The sequence below is a fragment of the Dama dama genome, chromosome 8 (assembly GCF_033118175.1).
Source record: "Dama dama isolate Ldn47 chromosome 8, ASM3311817v1, whole genome shotgun sequence".
In the NCBI taxonomy this organism is placed as follows: Eukaryota; Metazoa; Chordata; class Mammalia; order Artiodactyla; family Cervidae; genus Dama; species Dama dama.
Window position 1 is genome coordinate 8,694,185 of NC_083688.1, and position 18,021 is coordinate 8,712,205.

An 18,021-nucleotide genomic window follows, 5' to 3' on the forward strand; every position below is an offset into this window, starting at 1 on the left:
CCCGGAGCCGCCGCCATGGGCCGGACCCGGCCGGGCGAGCGCGGACCTGCGGGCCCCGGCCCCGCCGCGCCGCCCGCGCCCCCGCCGCGCCGCGCCCGCGCCCTGGCGCTGCTCGGGGCGCTGCTCGCCGCCGCCGCGGCCGCCGCCGCCGCCCGGGCCTTCGCCCGCTACAGCGAGGCCCAGGCGGCCGCGAGGCAGGTCCGAGTCGGCGGCGAGGGCGCGGCGGCCGGCCGGGGACGCTCGGGTGGGCCCGGGGCGGCGGGGCTCGCCGACGGGCTGGGCTCCGAGGGGTCGGGGACCGGTGGGGGACGGGGCGGGGGTGGAAGGGCAGCCTGACCGGAGGGGGACGGGGCCGGACGGCCGGGAGGGCGGCCAGGAAGGAAAACAGGGGGCTCCAGAGATCGGGCAGGCTAGGAAGGACTGATGCGGGGGTGAGCAGACTGGCCCCGAGTGAGGCCGGGGCTGGGACAGGCTCCTAGGGGAGCGGGCGGATGGGTGACTAGGACAGTTCACCGCAGACAAAGCACTGAGCGAGGCTGGGACCCGAGCACCCGGGCGGGCGGGGCCGGGGGTGCTGGGACGGTGGGGAGGGGACACCAGGGAGGACGATGGGTGGACCAAAAGGGTGACTCTGGATGGCTCCGGATACAAAGCGGGCACTCGGAGAGTGGACAGTGGACGAAGGCTCGGAGTGTAGCAGGGACCGAGAGGGATGGGAACGGGGAGGCGGGGGAGATCCTGGGCTCTGGGGCTGCAGAAGTGGCATTTGGACAGATGTTTGGGAGATGGATGGGCTGAAAGAATTCAGGAAGGTGGTGGCCGGAGTGGTTTGGGACACCAGTTGGGTATCCGGTTGCTCAACCCAGCGCCTCCTCCCAAGCAGGATTCAGCACTGAAAACCCTGGGGACAGAAGGCCTCTTCCTCTTCTCCTCCCTGGATGCTGACCGGGACATGTACATCAGTCCAGAGGAGTTCAAGCCCATCGCTGAGAAGCTGACAGGTACCCAGAGGAACTGGGGACCCGGGAGGAGGGACCTGGGGCACCGCCCTCTGGTTCTTGCTCTGTGTCTGCTCTGAGCAGGAGGACTGCAAGGAGTAGGAGGAGGCTGCCCTGGGCTTCAGAGATACTTTCTAGCCGGTGGTTTGGGCAAGCTGCCTCACCATGAGTACAGACAGACACACAAACAGACACAGACACACACACACACGCACACACCCGAGCCTGTTCTCCTCACAGGTAAATATTACAAGTTAACATTCTCTGACCGCTTCCTCAGGACCAGACATCACTTTAAGCACCTTCAGCTGCCCTGGGCTTCAGAGATACTTTCTAGCTGGTGGTTTGGTCAAGGTGCCTCACCATGAGTACACACACACACACACCGCCCCCCACCCTGCCCCGCCACACACACACACACACACACACACACACACACACACACCGCCCCCCACCCTGCCCCGCCACACACACACACACACACACACACACACACACCGCCCCCCACCCTGCCCCGCCACACACACACACACACACACATACCGCCCCCCACCCTGCCCCGCCACACACACACACACACACACACACACACACACACACACCGCCCCCCACCCTGCCCCGCCCCAAGCCTATTCTCCTCACGGGTGAATATTACAAGCTAACGTTCTCTGACCACTTTCTCAGGACCAGACATCACTTTAAGCCCCTTCTGAGTTACCTCGTAGCAGAGCCTGTGAAATGGATGCTGACCTGATCCTCACGTGTATAGTTTGAGAGACTGGGGAGCAGGAAGGCTCTCCAGCCTGCCCAGGAGGGAAAGGTGCAGGGCCAGGATTAGGGAGCTTCTGTCTTCAGGTCCTGCACCAGCTGATTTGAGGATTAGAGAAAACGTCTGCAAAGTGCCCAGTATGCAGTAGATAGTCAATGCCATGGTATGTGTGCTTAGTCGTGTCCAACTCTTTGCGACCCCGTGGACTGTAGCCTGCCAGGTTCCTCTGTCCATGGAATTTTCCAGGCAAGCATACTGGAGTAGGTTACCATTTCCTACTCCAAGGGATCTTTCTGGCCCGGGGATTGAACTCGAGTCTCCATCTCCTGCATTGGCAGGCAGATTCTTTACCACTGTGCCACCTGGGAAGCCTGGATAATCAATAGACAGGAGCTATTGCTATACTACTAAATATTAAACTTTCCTGGGGAACTGTCAGATTCCTGTCCTACTTTGTCACCCATTTTTGCCTGGATGTAATTTGATTTCGGTTGTAAAGATGAGCTAAAGCATTCTCATGAATTATAAAATGTCTCTCCCACCGCTCCATCACCACCCTAACCTCTGTGTCCATATCTTGTGATGTTTCTTGAACTTCTGATCTTGGGCATCTACTTGTTACCCAGATCGCCTGGTGTAAGTAGGTCAATAGATGGGAAAGACAGAAAGAGACGCCAGCTGCTCTCAAGCAAGTAAGCACCCGAGGTCTGAGATGGGCTTTCTGTGTCTCAGGATTGGGTTGGGTAGGTCAGCCTAGTCCCAGCCTGGTGTCCTGCGGTCGCTGTCAGAGGAGAAGAGTCAGATGAAAAATGCTAATTTGGTGGAACGGACGTGTCAGGGGCCCCCAGAGGCGGTCAGGTTCTGTCCTGAAAGCAGACGGGCAAGTACACAGGTCAGTCCCGTGCGGGTTGCTCTGACTTCGTGTTTTGCACGCACTTCTCCGAGCAGCCACACAGTCACCTCCTTGTCCTTTCCTGCACCTAGAGAGCCAGAGTTCCCTCATAATGACATGCTGGCCAAGCTTGCTGGGCTTGGGGATGCTTTTAATTTTTTCACACAAATCTTTTTCTCCATCAGAGGAAAATAATCTCTCCCTCCATTACCGCCTAAGCCCCTGTGAGTACAAAACTGAACCAAGTTGTTGGGAGGACAAAAATTAAAACCAAAAAGAAACACCAAATCTAAGCAAGAAATAGAGGCAAACAGTCCTCTCTAGGTGGTACAGTTATGTATGCCTAATTTTCTGCTTTGTAACTTAACATTTTTACAAATTGTCTACAGTGAACAAAGTTTACTTCTAAGTCAGGAAATACAACTTTTTATTTAAAAACCAAAGAGCCACAAATGCAGGGCATTATTATTCAGAATTATCTGTGATAACAGTAAAATGATTGGATAAGCAAGCCGACCAGTAACCCTACATATTCCTGTTGTTCAGTTCCTCTGAGGTTTCCAGATTGCTGTTTTGAAGTTTTGTTGCCTTGACTTAGAAATGCAGAAGTAACTGGGATGCTTTAGAACAGGGGTTTCCATCAGAAGCCACTGGGGGTGGGGGGTGGGGTGCTAATCAAAAGCACATTTTCTCCAGGTTCTAGCCCCTGAAGACTGACTGAGTAGGTCTGACTCAGGGGTTCTGGGTGTCGGCAATTTAAAAAGGCATCCTGGTGATGCCAGTGATTCCTGGGTAAGCACTCCTTTGAATGCACCCATCCAGTCTGTCAGTCCGTCAACAAATGCCAAGCAATGGTCTCTGCCCCCGAGAGAGCAGTCGTGGCGAGACCCACCCATGCTTCATCCCAGTTATCTGGGTTGTGGGGCCCCACCCTGCTATTAGTCACCCCCCCCCCCCTTAAGCCTTCATCCTGACTCCCTCCACCCTTGAAAGACTACAGGCTTGGCAGGTCTCTGAGCAGGAAGAGATCCAAGGAATCAAATTCAGCTACTGTCAGTCCTGCCCCTTCTTATACCGATGGGGAAACGGGCCACCCAGGAAATCAGGGAGAAGCAGGTCTCCTGTCTTCAGGACCAGCACTCTTTCTGTGACACCAAAGATTGCCTGATTCCACGTTCCCTGACCTCCCTGAGCAGCCCTTGCTTCTCCATGAGCCCCCCATGACTGGACATTCATAGTAGCATGGGCTCCATCTCTCGTGTAGGAGTCCGGGAAGGGCTGAGGGATTTGCCCCCCAAATGGTCCAGGAAATAGAGCTGACCTCACCCAAGATAGGCTCAGGGAAGGGGACCAGCCCGGCCTGGTAGAAGGACCCGTTAGGGTCAGAATTAGGTTTGGGCCCTGGCCCTGTGGATCCCCAACCCTGAAACCATTGGCAATAGTCATACAGCTGACGTTTATTACGGTTTACTCTGTACCAGGCCTGGTGCTAACACCACATGGATTACCTCTTTTAATCCTCATAACAGGCCCCTGGGCCAACCACCATGCAGCTGGTGAGGGGTGGGGCTGCTACTTGAACCCAGGTCATCTGGTTCCTGAGTCTTTGAGGAAACTTTGGAGATCTTAATGTCCCCAGAAGAGAGTTGTGGTTGATTGTAGGTTTAGGGTAAAAGAGGCCCATGTTTTAATCCTGATTCATTCATGGCCTAGCTGTGTGTCCTTGGGGAAGTGACTTCAACTCTCTGAGCCTCCAATTTCTCATTTGTAAAATGGAATTGATAATACTGCCTCACAGGACTACTGTGAAACTAAAACGTGAATATATATAGGAGAAATTGTATATGCGGGATATACTAGGTTGTATACATTATATATACACTTTGTATATCATATTGTGTTAGCCCAAAAGTTTGTTCGGGTTTTCCTGCAAGATGTTATGGGAGAACCCAAATAACTTTTGAGCTAGCCCAATACATATACAATTTATTTGTATATGTTTGATAAACAATGTAATCTATATTGTTACTTTGGTGATTGTTACAGCATCCCACCCCCATTCCTCCCAAGCCTGGCTCCGTTAATCACTGGCCCATGCAGACACCCTAGGACGTAAGGCCCTGCCATCTGAGGCAGGACCCCTCTCCAGTGATCTGTGTCTCGTAGGGTCGACTCCTACGGCCAGCTATGAGGAGGAGGAGCTGCCCCCTGACCCCAGCGAGGAGACTCTCACCATAGAAGCCCGATTCCAGCCCCTGCTCCCAGAGTCCATGACCAAGAGCAAAGATGGGTTCCTAGGGGTAAGTTGGGGCGGGAGGGGGAGGGGGCTTCGCAGAGGCAGGACCAGAGACGGGGGGACCGTCTGTGTGTCCTCGCCTCCTGAGAATGGCCTGTCTGTGCTCATCTCTCCTTCCTTCCTTCCTTCCCTTATCCAGCGCCCTCTGTGCACCCAGTGTGCCAGGCCCTGACCCCTCTGCCCAGGCCCTCCGTCTGGTAGGGGAGCTAGGAGGGATAAGCATGAGCCTGTGACCCAGAGGGCTCCCTAGAGAGAATGACATTGACAGCAACTGCAGGGGAGGGCTCAGGCCGGTGTCAACAGGGGAGGGAGGATCCGGCTGGAGGAAACAGCTGGTATGCTAGAGACCATGCTGATGCAGCCACCTTGCTTATAATCATTACTTTCTACAGGTCAGTCTTCCACTCCAAAGCTGCGATTTCCTCAGGGCAAGGCCTGTGATGCACATCTGTGCATCCCAAGGCTCCTAGCACAGCACCTGGCATCTGACAGGTGCTCTCTTGAGCTCCAGCGAACTGGACCTGAAGTTTGGTCCCTGGCAGGGGCTCTGGGGTGGGGAATGACCCTGACAAGTGCCATCCTAACCAGCCCCACCCAGACCCAAGGCCCTGTGGACAGGTCTCAAGCCCTCCCAGGATCTGGCATCCCCAGGGCTGCTGCCTTTCCTGCTCACTCCCCTGCCCTCTCCTCTCAGCTGTCCATGACTCCAGATGTCCAGACTTTCCTCCACCTGTGAGCCAGCTCACATGCTGGTCCCTCAGCCAAGAACACCTTTTCTCTTTGCCTCGCCCACACCTACTCAGCCTTTGTGTCTCAGCTGAACCATTACTTCAGCACCAACAAAGGCCTGAAGGCAGGAGATGCCTGGCAGGACCCCAGGGGCAGAAAGAGGGGGTGACTGGACCCCGGGCACAGGGGACACGTACAGGGGCATCTCCATCAGTGGGACCAAAAGAGAAGTTGCCTGATGGCCCAGGGGCTCAGCTGCCTGACTTTGGCCTTCATCCTGCAGCAGCCAAATACCATAGTGTATTTTGAAATAGGAGACATCCCTCATCAGATCTAGGCTTTCCAGGCCGGCAGCTGGGGAGAAATGGGAGGGAAGAAGGCCAGTTCCCAGGAGGGATGGGAAGACAGGAAGGGGGAAGGGGAGGCCTTGGTAATGGAAAAGAAGGACAGCCTGGGGGATGCGGGGGAGGGAAGAAAGGCAGGGCCTGGCTACTAAAGGAAGGGGGTGGAGAGGGGTGGTTGGGGTATCTAAGGTTTCTTGCTGGTGGCCAGGTGCATGGGGGACCCATCGCTTGATGGGGGCTGGAGGAGGGGCGCGGGTCTGGTAGGGAAGGTATGGGGTCAGTTTGGACTGCTGGAGTTGAGGTCCTTGAGGACGTCCAGGGGGAGAGTCCAGTAAGGTCTGGGTGGAGGAGGTTCGCCAGTGATGGGCTAGAGTCGTGTCTGAGCGTGAGTCCCTCCCACCGAGCGGAGAGAACAGGTGCAGGGGCCCACCTGCGCTGACAGGGGAGGTGGGGTCTGGAAGAGCACCCCAGCCCAGCCTCCCTAGCTCAGGCCCCCCTTGTGAGCCTCTCCCCAAGAGCGCCGCAGCCTGTGAGCAGGACCAGCAGGCAGACAGGCTCCGCCTGGCCCCGCTCGGCCAGCCCTGCTTTGAGAATCTGCCTGTGAGCTGCTTTGAGAACTCCCCTCCGCCCGCCTCAGCTCGTGCATAAGCCTGCAGACCAACTCTGGGTGCCCCTGCCCCACCCTGGGCTTCCTCACCCCCTCTGCCTGCCCTGTTTTCTGCTCCTCAAGTCCCCCCTCTCCAAGTCTCACTGAGCCCAGGGCCCCTCACCAGGGAGGTGGAGGAGGGGACCGGCTACTGTCAAAGGTGGGACAGCTCCCTGGCGGCTGAGGACCCCTGCGTGGGGCCAGGCACCCACTGTCATGGCGGCTGCTGCTGGTGACCGGTAAGGGCAGGGAAGAGCCACTGAAGGTGGGGCTCTGACCAGGGGACCCGCGTGGTCCAGGGCCGCCTCCTGCTCTAGGCCTGCACAGAGTCTGACCCGCCTCCTCCTGCCCAAGGTGCCCAGCCAGCATGGCCCAGGCTACGCCTGAAGCAGGGGTGCCCTTCCTCTCGCTCCTCTGTGGTCTCATCCTGCCCTTGACCCTAGAGATTTCACCCAAAGGTGGCTGCTGCTCCCTCCACAGACTCCTGAATTCTTCTCACCCAGGACGTTGTCTGCAGGGAGGAGACTTGGAGGGGGAGCTTAGAGAGCAGAAAGCAGGGCAGGTGGAGGGGCTGAGGAAGCCCAGGGTGGGGTGGGGGCACCCGGGGTTGGTCTGCTAGCTTATGCATAAGAAAGAAGTGGGACCTGGACTTTGAGAGCGGGAAGGGGTGGTTCCAGTCCTAGGCGACCCCTCCTGCTGCCTCGATTCCCGTGTGCTCACAAGAGGTGTCTGGCTTGGGCTGGACCTGAGGGGCCACAGGGGCACCGCTTCTCAGGCTGGGAGCTGGGGAGGCGAAGTGAGCCTCAGCTCTGGCAGGACGGTACCAGCCACGCTCACCCCGTCCTGACCAGAGCAGGCGCCTCCCAGGGCCTCTGTTTCCCAGTTTTGTGGGTTGGCTCAGGGCTCGAGGAGACCTCCAGGCAGCCTGGGAGGTTCTCAGTGCCCCGGAGTGCTGACGGTCCCCCTGCCCCAGGTCTCCCGCCTGGCCCTGTCTGGCCTCCGCAACTGGACAACGGCAGCCTCGCCGAGTGCCGTGTTTGCCGCCCGCCACTTCCAGCCCTTCCTCCCACCCCGGGGCCACATGGAGCTGGGCGAGCCCTGGTGGATCATCCCCAGTGAGCTGAGTGTCTTCACCGGCTACCTGTCCAACAACCGCTTCTACCCACCGCCGCCCAAGGGCAAGGAGGTGAGGGCAGCCCCGGGGCCCCATGCCCCAGCCCTGCACCTGGACCCCAAGGCCACCGGCCTAACCCCCCTGCGCTCCTGCCTCCGTCTGGCCCCACCCCGGTCCAGGGCCGACACCCACCCAGGGGAGCCGGACCCTGCAAGCCAACCCCGGGTCCCACTGCCCCCCGGCAGGTCATCATCCACCGGCTCCTGAGCATGTTCCACCCGCGGCCCTTCGTGAAGACCCGCTTTGCCCCTCAGGGGGCCGTGGCCTGCCTGACCGCCATCAGCGACTTCTATTACACCGTGATGTTCCGGTGAGGGGTCCTGGCAGCCCCGTCCCTGCTTTCCCTGGGCCTGGGATTCCAGGGCAGCACAGAAGGGTACAGCCGCGGGAGCCAGGGCCTGACGCCCACACCACCATCACCACCACTTACCGCCCTGCGGGCCTGGCCAAGCAGCTTTGCTCTCTGAGCCTCACGTTCCTCCTTGCGCACCAGGGAGGGGGTGACTTCCTCCAGGAGGAAGGAAAAAGGTGCTGAGTGTGCTTTAGCACGGGGCTGATGGCCGTGACTGTCATCCACGTGGAAGGGGGTGCATAAGAGCTGTGACACCAGGTCACTCAGCCCCTGGAGAGGCTGTGAGAGCTCAGAGGAGGGTCAGCTAGGCTTCCAGGGAAGGCAGCATGGAAACCGGGCCCTGAAGGGTAAGGCAGCGCCTTGAGGGCCTCCCTTCTCCCTGCCCCACACACTCCTCTGCCCCCTGCCCAGCCCTCTGCCCCACCCAGAGTCTGGCCGGCCCTGCGTGGGTTCCAGGCTCTGGGGCAGAAGGGGGCGGGCAGGCAAGCTCTGCTTGGCCAGGGGACCCCCTCCCAGCTGGGCCCTTTCCCTCCAGCATCCACGCCGAGTTCCAGCTCAGCGAGCCCCCCGACTTCCCCTTCTGGTTCTCCCCCGGCCAGTTCACTGGCCACGTCATCCTCTCCAAAGACGCCACCCACGTCCGCGACTTCCGGCTCTTCGTGCCCAACCACAGGTGAGAGCCTCCGTCCCACCCCAGCGTCCTGCTCCCGTGTGCCCCCCACCAGCTCCCGGAGCTCAGCCCCCCTCAGTCTCTCCCCAGAGCCCCTTCTCTTGGGAGGCACCTGGCGCTGACCTCAGAGGAGGCAGTATGAGGTGGTCTGTGGGCAGGGAGGTGGTCATTCCGTCATCCCAGGCAGCGCCTGGGACACACTTATGGGAGGATGGAGTGACCAGCCAGATCTGCGCTGGGACCCAAGGCAGCAGCCCGCAGCTCCTCCCTGAAGCTGGAGCGCCCCCCTGCTCAACCTGCTGACAGACCCGTGAGCACGCCTTGTCCTGGCACCCTAGGGAAAGGCTGGCGGGTGGGCAGGGACCTGACTGGTGGGGGGGCAGGAAGCCTTCCCAAAGGAAGGGACATGTGCGCAGTGACCTGGGGGCTGAGGAGAGTTTAGCTGGGCAGAGGGAACAGCACATGCAGAGACCTAAGGGGCAGACCCTCCATGCCTGCAGTTGCTAACCCAAGACCCTGGGTGGGGACTGGGGGAGGCTTCTGGAAGGGCTCGATGCCAGCCACCTGCCTGCCTGCCTGCCTGCTCAGGGTCAGCCTCTTATCGGGAACAGGAGACGCAGAGAGCCTTTCCAGCTTTGTCCCAGATAGCAAGCGGCCGCTCCGGGGGGCCTGAATGACTCTTTACCAGGACGGTACCCAGGCTGGGACCCGAGTGGCCCAGAGCTAAGTCTCAGCTGTGGCACCAGTGGCTGTGGGCAGGGCCCTGGCTCCCTCCAGGCCTCAGTTTCCTCATCTGCTAGATGGGTGGCTGGGTCCTAGGCAGGAGTGAGAGGGTTGCCAGGACAGCCTGGGAAGAGAACCCAGGACCAGGAGCGACCTGCCATCCTCGTTCAGGGTTACCGAGGGCAACGAGGGGCCCCGGGGCTCCAGCTCCGTGGGGAAAGGATGAGGAAGGACAAGCCCTCCTCCTCTCCCTTGCTCAGCAAGCACATCCCTATGCTGCGGGGGCTCAGCCCAGGGCACGTCTGCCCCCCAGCCCAGGGGTGGAGGTGGGGGCCTGGACTGGATGAAACAGAAGGAGCAGAGGGCAACCACTCCAGGGATGGCCCTGCCATCCCAGGCCTATCGCTTGCTCTGAGCTCACCCTGCCTGCTTCACCCGCCCAAGGTGGCTGGTAGCCTGTCCTGGGGCGCCCTCATGTGGTGGATCTGCAGGTTGCACATGATCAGGCCAGACTTCCCACTGGAGACAGTGGAGGAGGCCTGCAGCGAGAAGACAGTACCGGCTTTTTACTCCTGCCCCCCTCGAGGTGCTGGGGGAGGCACTGACGGCCGCTGCCTCTAAGAGTCATGGGTCACGGGCAGTGCGTGAGCCATGGATGTGGAAGCCCTTTGTAAACTGTAAAGGCCTGGGTCGGTGGAGGGTGGTGTGGTCCTAGTGCCTTTAGAAGAGGCAGCCTGGGGAGAGACAAGGTCCCAGGCTCTGCCGTCAACATCCCAGTGGCTCTGAGACCTTGGGTTCACCCTGCTGAGTCTCAGCGTCCTCGTCTATAAAATGGGGCCAGTGTCAGGCTTTCAGTCTGATGTCTGACGGGCTTTGATGATGGTGGTGTGCCCTGGGCGCCCTCTCCCCCGTCCCCAGGTCTCTGAATGTGGACATGGAGTGGCTGTACGGGGCCAGCGAGGGCAGCAACATGGAGGTGGACATCGGCTACATACCCCAGGTGGGCGCACAGGCGGTCCTCTTACGTGGTTAGTCCTAGTCGTGTCCGAATCTTTGCGACCCCATGGACTATAGCCCACTGGGCTCCTCTCTCCATGGGATTTCCCAGGCACGAATACTGGAGTGGGTTGCCATTTCCTCTTCCAGGAGATCTGCTAGACCCAGGAATCGAACCTGGGTCTCCTACATCTCCTGCATTGGCAGGCGGGTTCTTTACCACTGAGCCACCTGGGAAGCCCCTGGTCGGAAGGTGGGGCTTGGCAGGGTCTCTCTGCCTGGCTGCAGGGAGACCCAGCTGGCTAGGGAATGACAGAGCTCCCGGCAGGCAAAGCGGGATCCTGGGAAGACACGCATTCCTGCACGCAGAGTCCAGCATCTGCCGTGGGCCCTCCGCCAGCTTCCCGCGGTGGACCCCTGGCTGGACAGTGGGCTCTGTCCCGGACTCACTGCACAGCCTTGACCGGGCCCTGCCCTGCCCTGGGCCTGACTCCCCACCTCTGCGATGAGTGGCGTATCTCTGAGGGTCTCTCGGGGCCCCTGGCGGACTCTTGCCCCTCACTGAGACATCCCTCACTGACCCCTGGCCCAGATGGAGCTGGAGGCGCTGGGCCCCTCGGTGCCCTCCGTGATCCTGGACGAGGATGGCAACCTGATCGACAGCCGCCTGCCCTCAGGGGAGCCCCTCCAGTTTGTGTTTGAGGAGATCCAGTGGCAGCAGGAGCTGAGCTGGGAGGAGGCAGCCCGGCGCCTGGAGGTGGCCATGTACCCCTTCAAGAAGGTGAGGCGGGGCAGCGGGCACAGGCAGGAGCGGGCCCCCTGGGGCTGGGATGAGAGCTGAGGAGTGGCAGGTGGGCACTGGGCACCATGCAGGGCTTGGGGCTGAGGCTGCCTCCCTTTGGGGCTCCACCTGGGCTGGGGAGCCTCCCCTTTGTCCTTCAGAACTTGGAGGAGCCATCCCCTGGCTCAGCATCACACACACGCAACAAACATACATGCATATGTACACACATATCTATATGTGTGCATACATACACACACACCTATGTCCACTACAAACACACACACCTACATGCACATCACACACTCAGCCCCTGCAGTGCGACCCTGGCCGCACACAATAGCTTCTCTCTGTCCCGACTTGGCCCCAGGTCACCTACCTGCCGTTCACCGAGGCCTTTCACCAAGCCAAGGCCAAGAACAAGCTGGTGCACTCAATCCTGCTGTGGGGGGCCCTGGACGACCAGTCCTGCTGAGGTGAGGAGACCCCACCAGTCCGAAGGGAGAGTCGGGGGAGGCGTCATTCCTTGTGGGTGCAGGAGGCTCTGAGACCATAGGACTCTGCTATCAGAGCATGAGGTTGCTTGAGGACAGCGTGGGGCGGGGAGGTGGGGTGAGGGCCCTCGGGTGCTGTGCTGAGCTCCGAGGAAGCTGCTGGACTCAGGAGAAGGAGCCCAGCTCTGCTGTCTTCAGCCAGGAGGCTTTGGCCGAGTGATTTTCCTTCCTAAACCTCAGGTTTCTCAGTGATAAGAGGATAACATACTTATCTCCCGCCGTTGTGAAAACAGATGTGAAAGTGCCCTTGCTCTGGGAAGTGTCGCACACAAGTGAGAGAAAAATAGTGCCAAAGCCTGGACACTTTTCACTTAATCAGAAAATACACCAAAAACCCCCAGTGCAAAGTTCTCTGGGTGCCTGACGGGGGGTACAAAGAGGAGCAAGCAGTGCCCCTGCCCTCGTCCAGCCAGTCGAGAAACATCCTGGATACCTCCTGTGCCTAGCTGTAGGCTAGATGCTGGGTGTCCTGCACTGAGGAAGTCAGAAGTGGTCCCTGGACTCAGGGAGCATATAGTGTAAGCAGAAGGCAGACACTACAAGTGTGGCAGGTTTACACAAGGCAAGGTCCAGAGTGGCACAAGAGTGTGTAACTGGGGGGTCAGGGAAGGCTTATTTGAAAGAGTGACACAAGCTGAGACTGAAGGTTAATTAAGAGTTTGTCAGGTGACAGGAGGAAGTGTTTTAGATAAATAGAAAGATAGTCTGTGCAAAGGCCCTGGGGCAGCGTTTAGTGGATTTAAGAAGCTGTCGGTGTCTGCAAGCCCCTGGGCCCGGTGGGGCCCAACACGTCTCAGCCCAGGATCCCAGTATGTTGCTGATGTTAATTATAGCTACCAGATATTCAGTACCTCTTCTGTGGCCCTGTTTGAATCGCTGTTATTTCACCTGGGTGCACAGAGTATTCTGTAGTCCTTGAGGTTTCCTGCTGATTGAAAACCCAGTGAGACATGTGGGGTGCCTGACCTTGCTTCTCCCTGAACAGGTTCGGGGCGGACTCTCCGGGAGACCGTCCTGGAAAGTTCGCCCATCCTCGCCCTCCTCAACGAGAGCTTCATCAGCACCTGGTCCCTGGTGAAGGAGCTGGAGGATCTGCAGGTGAGCGGCAGGTGGGTGGGAAGAGCCCCACGGGAGCCCCTGGGACAGTGGAGCCCAGGCGGCAGGAGCGTGCCCAACTGTCCCCGCAGAACAACCAGGAGAACCCATCCCACCAGCAGCTGGCGGGCCTGCACCTGGAGAAGTACAGCTTCCCCGTGGAGATGATGATCTGCCTGCCCAATGGCACCGTGGTAGGTCCCCGCCACCCGGCCTCAGCCGCAGGCAGAGGAAGCAGCGAGCCAGGGCCGTGACTTACAGACCTCATCATCCCAGTCTGGCTCTGCCACCCCCTGTCGGAGCCTCAGTTATCCCCTGATGTCCCCTCGGCCTGCCTGTGCAGGTGTCGGGACCTTCCCTCAGAATGGGGACCTCAGCAGCACTCTGGGGCACAGTGGGCGGCGGCAGGCTCAGACTAACAGCAGAGTGGACCCAGAAGGGAAGTCTCACCTCAGACCATTGCAGCCAGCCCTGGGGTGGAAGGGATGGGGGGTGGCAGGCGGCAGGCCTTGTGACAGCAGAAAGGACCTGATGCCACCCCAGGCCGAGGCAGGACCCCCGCTGTCCCTAAGGGCCCCTGTCAGCACTCACTCACATCCTCGAGTGGGATTTCACTGAAGCTTTGCAAGATTGGTGATCACAAATGCTGATTTTTAACAAGCTGAGGCTCAGAGAGGTTCAGAGACGTGGCAGAAGCTGCACAAGGAAGCATAGCTGGCTCTGAAAACAGGCGCTCACCTGTGAGCCTCAGCATCGCTTGCTCTTCTGAGCAAAGCTACTCCTTCTCCTTTCAGACCTGGGGAGTGGGCAGGGTGGGAGGTTGGCAGGTGGGGAGCAGCGCAGGGGCGAGAGCTGGGTTGGCCCCGAGCATCAGTCCCTCAGTCGTGTCCAACTCTGCGACCCCAAGGACAGTAGCCCACCAGTCTCCTCTGTCCATGGGATCCTCCAGGCAAGGAGTGGCTTTCCACTCCCTTCTCCAGGGGATCTTCCCAACCCAGGGATCAGACGGGGGTCTTCTGCATTGTAGGCAGATTCTTTACCAGCTGAGCCATCAGGGAAGCTTCTGTCTCAGGCTCAGGGAAGGGAAGGCCTTGGGGTACCAGCCAGCTCACACCGCTTCACGGACGACCCCCTTGGTGGACCCAGCCCAGCAGGGCCCCGGGTGGCGGAGCTAGGCAGACAGGACTCTGCCTGCACTCTCCCGTTCGTTTACCGGGCACCTGCCCTTAAGGTGCTCACAAGCTGGAGTGGGAGGCTGATGGGGACGCAGGCCTGGGCATGCAGGTATTTTGACAGAAGTGAGTATGGATTTCAGGGGTTATGGGATCAGAGACAAGAGGGTCAAAGGGCACGGGGTGGGGGTTGGTGAGGAAAGGTGATATTGAAAGGCCTTAGGTTTCGCCTGGTAGGCGAGGTGTGGAGCCCTGAAGGAAGAGAGCCCTGTGAGTAGAGGAGGAGGGGGAACGGGTTCCGGCAGCACTCACGGCTGCCCGGCCTGTCCGTCATCTGCCCAGACGAGGAATGTCGAGGCCAAAGGGGGCACCAGTCCCCCCACCCCCACTCTGCTCACCCAGCTCTTCTCCCAGGTCCACCACATCAATGCCAACTACTTCTTGGACATCACCTCCATGAAGCCCGAGGACATTGAGAACCACGTCTTCAGCTTCTCGTCCACCTTTGAAGACCCGTCCACGGCCACCTACATGCAGTTCCTGAAGGAGGGCCTCCGGCGCGGCCTGCCCCTCCTCCAGCCCTAGTGAGCCTGCCGGCCGGTGAGACACCAGCTGGACAGGGAGCTGGACAGGCCTCTCCTCCCGGGAGCTCCAGAGCAGCCTTCCCATGTGTCACGCACCAAGCCCTCCCGCTCCACCTCTCAGGCTGCCCGTGGGGACTGGGGTCAGCTAATGGCGGCCATCTGAGCTTTGCCTCGGAGGTGGGTGGACAGGGGGTCCTAGGCCGACCTTGAGTGCTGGCTGCCACCACCAGTCTTTAACTACATTCCTGGCTCTGGAAGCTGCTTGGGACCCCGAAAGAGATGGCCTGGGGTCATCTCCCTGGACCTCTGCCACTCAGGCATGTAGTCCTGGCCCTTGCAGGGCGAACAGTAGGGAAAAATGGGTGCTAAAAAGACAGGGCCACCCCCTCCCCTACCTTCACCCTTTCCAAAAGAGACATCAAGAAGCCTTGGCCTGGGGTCAGGGGAGGCTGCCACGGAAGCACTGCTGTTTGTCTGGAGCCTTCTTCCAGGCCAGAGGCCTGCCTGGCTGCCCTCCTGCTCCTGGTGTCCCCCCACCCCCACCCCCAGGTGACGTCAGCCTTCCAGAAGCTCTGGGCAGAACCCTCCTTCAGAAGGGGAAATCATACTGTACCCCTGCTGCTCTCCAGAACACTCAATCCAATCTGACGAAAGGACCCCAGAACCTATTTCAGGACTCCCTGGAGGCCTGCTCTCTGGGAGGTTTTCTGTGAAGGAAGCTTCTGCCCTTGACAAGGAGCCCACTGAGGCCAAGGGCCTCAGCTTCCCCTCCAGCCTACCCCAGCATGGGTCACAGCGAGACGCACGGAGCCAGTGTCTCCACAACACCCCCACCCCAGACCTCAGCTCCGCAGAAACGTCGCCCAAAGAACGCAGCCTCCCCCAGAACAGGCACTGTCCCAGCTGTCAGGCAGCCCAGACCAGGTTGTCTCCTGCTGGGCGGCCACTAACTCCCCTTGGCAGCTCTGAGTCCACATCCCGAGCCACTGACCACGGCCAGTCTTTTTTTTTTCTTTTTTTTATACATGCAGAAAGCATTTTTATGTGAACTTTCTCACAGTTTATATGTATTTTTGATAGCCCGTGCCCTGAGGAGAAAGAAGGGGGTGATGGTGTCCCCCCAGCAGCTGCCCCATGATGGCTGGATCTGAAAGCTTAGGTGGATCCAGCTTGATGTCTTTGCAGTTGCTGCTGTGGGAAGAAACATCCCCTTCTCTTCCTTCTTCTCGACCAACTTTTTAAAAATAGCCCCCAGGGGGTCCGTATACCCCCAACTGTATCCTTATCCTCCACTCAGGCCCTTGAGGAGCCCTGGGGCTTTCACGAAGGCCCCTCCCCACCCCTACATATGCCCCGCCCCCGCCCCACTGGGGTTGGAGGGGGCTCCCTCTTCAGCCTGAAAGGGGAAGGAAGGCAAACATCTCCTCAGATGCACTCCCCGGCCTCCCACCTGCTGAGTTCCCCTGCCCGCCACTAGCGTTTCCACACTGAGCCTTCCTCACGGTCTTGTTCTCGATGTTGTATCACGCATCACGATAACAGCTAGTTACTGAGAGCTTTCTATCTAAGACACTCTGTTAAGATGACATGTATTTTCTCATTTACTCCTCACAACAAGGACACAAGGTGGATAGTCATCATTCCCATTTTGTAGATGAAGGAGCCGAGTCTCAGGAAAGCGAAGTGACTTGCCCAAGGTGACTCAGTGGTAGAGTTGACATTTAGCCTGTGTCTTGATGTTGGGAGTGTTTTGTCTTGTCCCTCCCACCTCTCTCCCCTGCCTGTTTTCACCGAGTTGAAAAAGAAAGCCTTTCAACCCGAAACGTCGGGTCTCCCTGTCTTCTCTAGAGCAGATGGGGCATGAGCCAGCAGGCGTGGCCGGGTTCTTTGTGTCGCTCCTGGGGGCCAGTGCTTTCACGCCGCTTACCGGGAGGGAGGGCACTTAAACATGTCTCAGCGCTTCCAGGCATGGGTGGCAGTAGCCCGTCCCACTAGCCACCTGGTGTCAGCAGACATTCAGCCCTCCCACCCAGCAGGCTCTCCCCCCTCATGCTGGGCTAAGAAGGCCAGCGCCATGATGAGGGATCCTTGTCCCAGGGAAGGGGACGCTTGCACTTCCTGCATCCTGTCCTGATGCCTCTGCCTGACCCCCTGCTGTGCTCAAAGGCGCATGGTGGGGGAGGCCCCCAGCTGCCCTCTTGCCACCCTCCTCCACTTCCCTCCTCTGTCCCCAGTGCGTCCTATAATAAAAGTGAAGAGATTAGGGTGGTTCTAAGTGCCTTTCCTTTGAGTGGGATGTTGTTCTCTTCTCTTCTCCATCTCACTCCTCTGCTGGAGAACTGATACTTTTGAATTGAGAGGCCCTTGGACTGCAAGATCAACCCACTCAATCCTAAAGGAAACCAACCCTGAATATTCATTGGAAGGACTGATAGTGAAGGTGAAGCTTCAATACTTTGGCCACCTGATGCAAAGAATGGACTCATTGGAAAAGACCCTGATGCTGGGAAAGATTGAAGGCAAAAAGAGAAGGGGGCGGCAGAGGATGAGATAGCATCACTGACTCAATGGACATGAATCACTAGAAAGACAGGAGGCTGGTGTGCTGTAGTCCATGGGGTTGCAAAGAGCCAAATTAGTGACTGAACAACAACTTTTGCTGGAGTTGGCAGATGGGCAAGGGAGCATGACTGGAATACCTTTGGGGACTAGTTTATTTGTCACCAGAAGTCTCGAGTAACTTGCTTAAAATAAATTTGCGATAGACCTAGAGAACTTACTGTTTTTAGAATCTGGTGTTTGGTGTTGAGAAAGATTCTGAAGTTAAATCCATCATCTTAGAAGCCTGAGATAAGCATTGCTGCTGCTAAGTCACTTCAGTCGTGTCCGACTCTGTGCGACCCCATAGATGTCAGCCCACCAGGCTCCTCCGTCCCTGGGATTCTCCAGGCAAGAACACGAGTGGGTTGCCATTTCCTTCTCCAATGCATGAAAGTGAAAAGTGAAAGTGAAGTCGCTCAGTCGTGTCCAACTCTTAGCGACCCCATGGACCGCAGCCTACCAGGCTCCTCCATCCATGGGATTTTCCAGGCAAGAGTACTGGCGTGGGGTGCCATTGCCTTCTCCGGAGATAAGCATTAGGTAATTTTTTTCTTTTTGAGGGTGTGAACTTAAGGAAAAACGTGTAAAAGAAGGATTGAAGAAGAAAGGGGAAAGAAAGACCCTTGTGCAGGAATAGAATCTGAA

At 58.5% G+C, this 18,021-nt stretch overlaps 1 protein-coding gene across 1 annotated transcript; it reads left to right on the forward strand.

The window, feature by feature from the left end:
- Positions 1 to 17,038, forward strand: SELENON (selenoprotein N). Its single transcript, XM_061148248.1, has 12 exons — positions 1 to 198; positions 884 to 1,001; positions 4,826 to 4,959; positions 7,648 to 7,860; positions 8,034 to 8,158; positions 8,736 to 8,873; positions 10,512 to 10,593; positions 11,182 to 11,370; positions 11,741 to 11,846; positions 12,910 to 13,022; positions 13,112 to 13,213; positions 14,606 to 17,038. Exons 1-12 carry the CDS (start codon positions 16 to 18, stop codon positions 14,774 to 14,776), a joined length of 1,674 nt encoding a protein of 557 aa, XP_061004231.1. The 5' UTR covers positions 1 to 15; the 3' UTR covers positions 14,777 to 17,038.
- Positions 17,039 to 18,021: the final 983 nt, after the last annotated feature.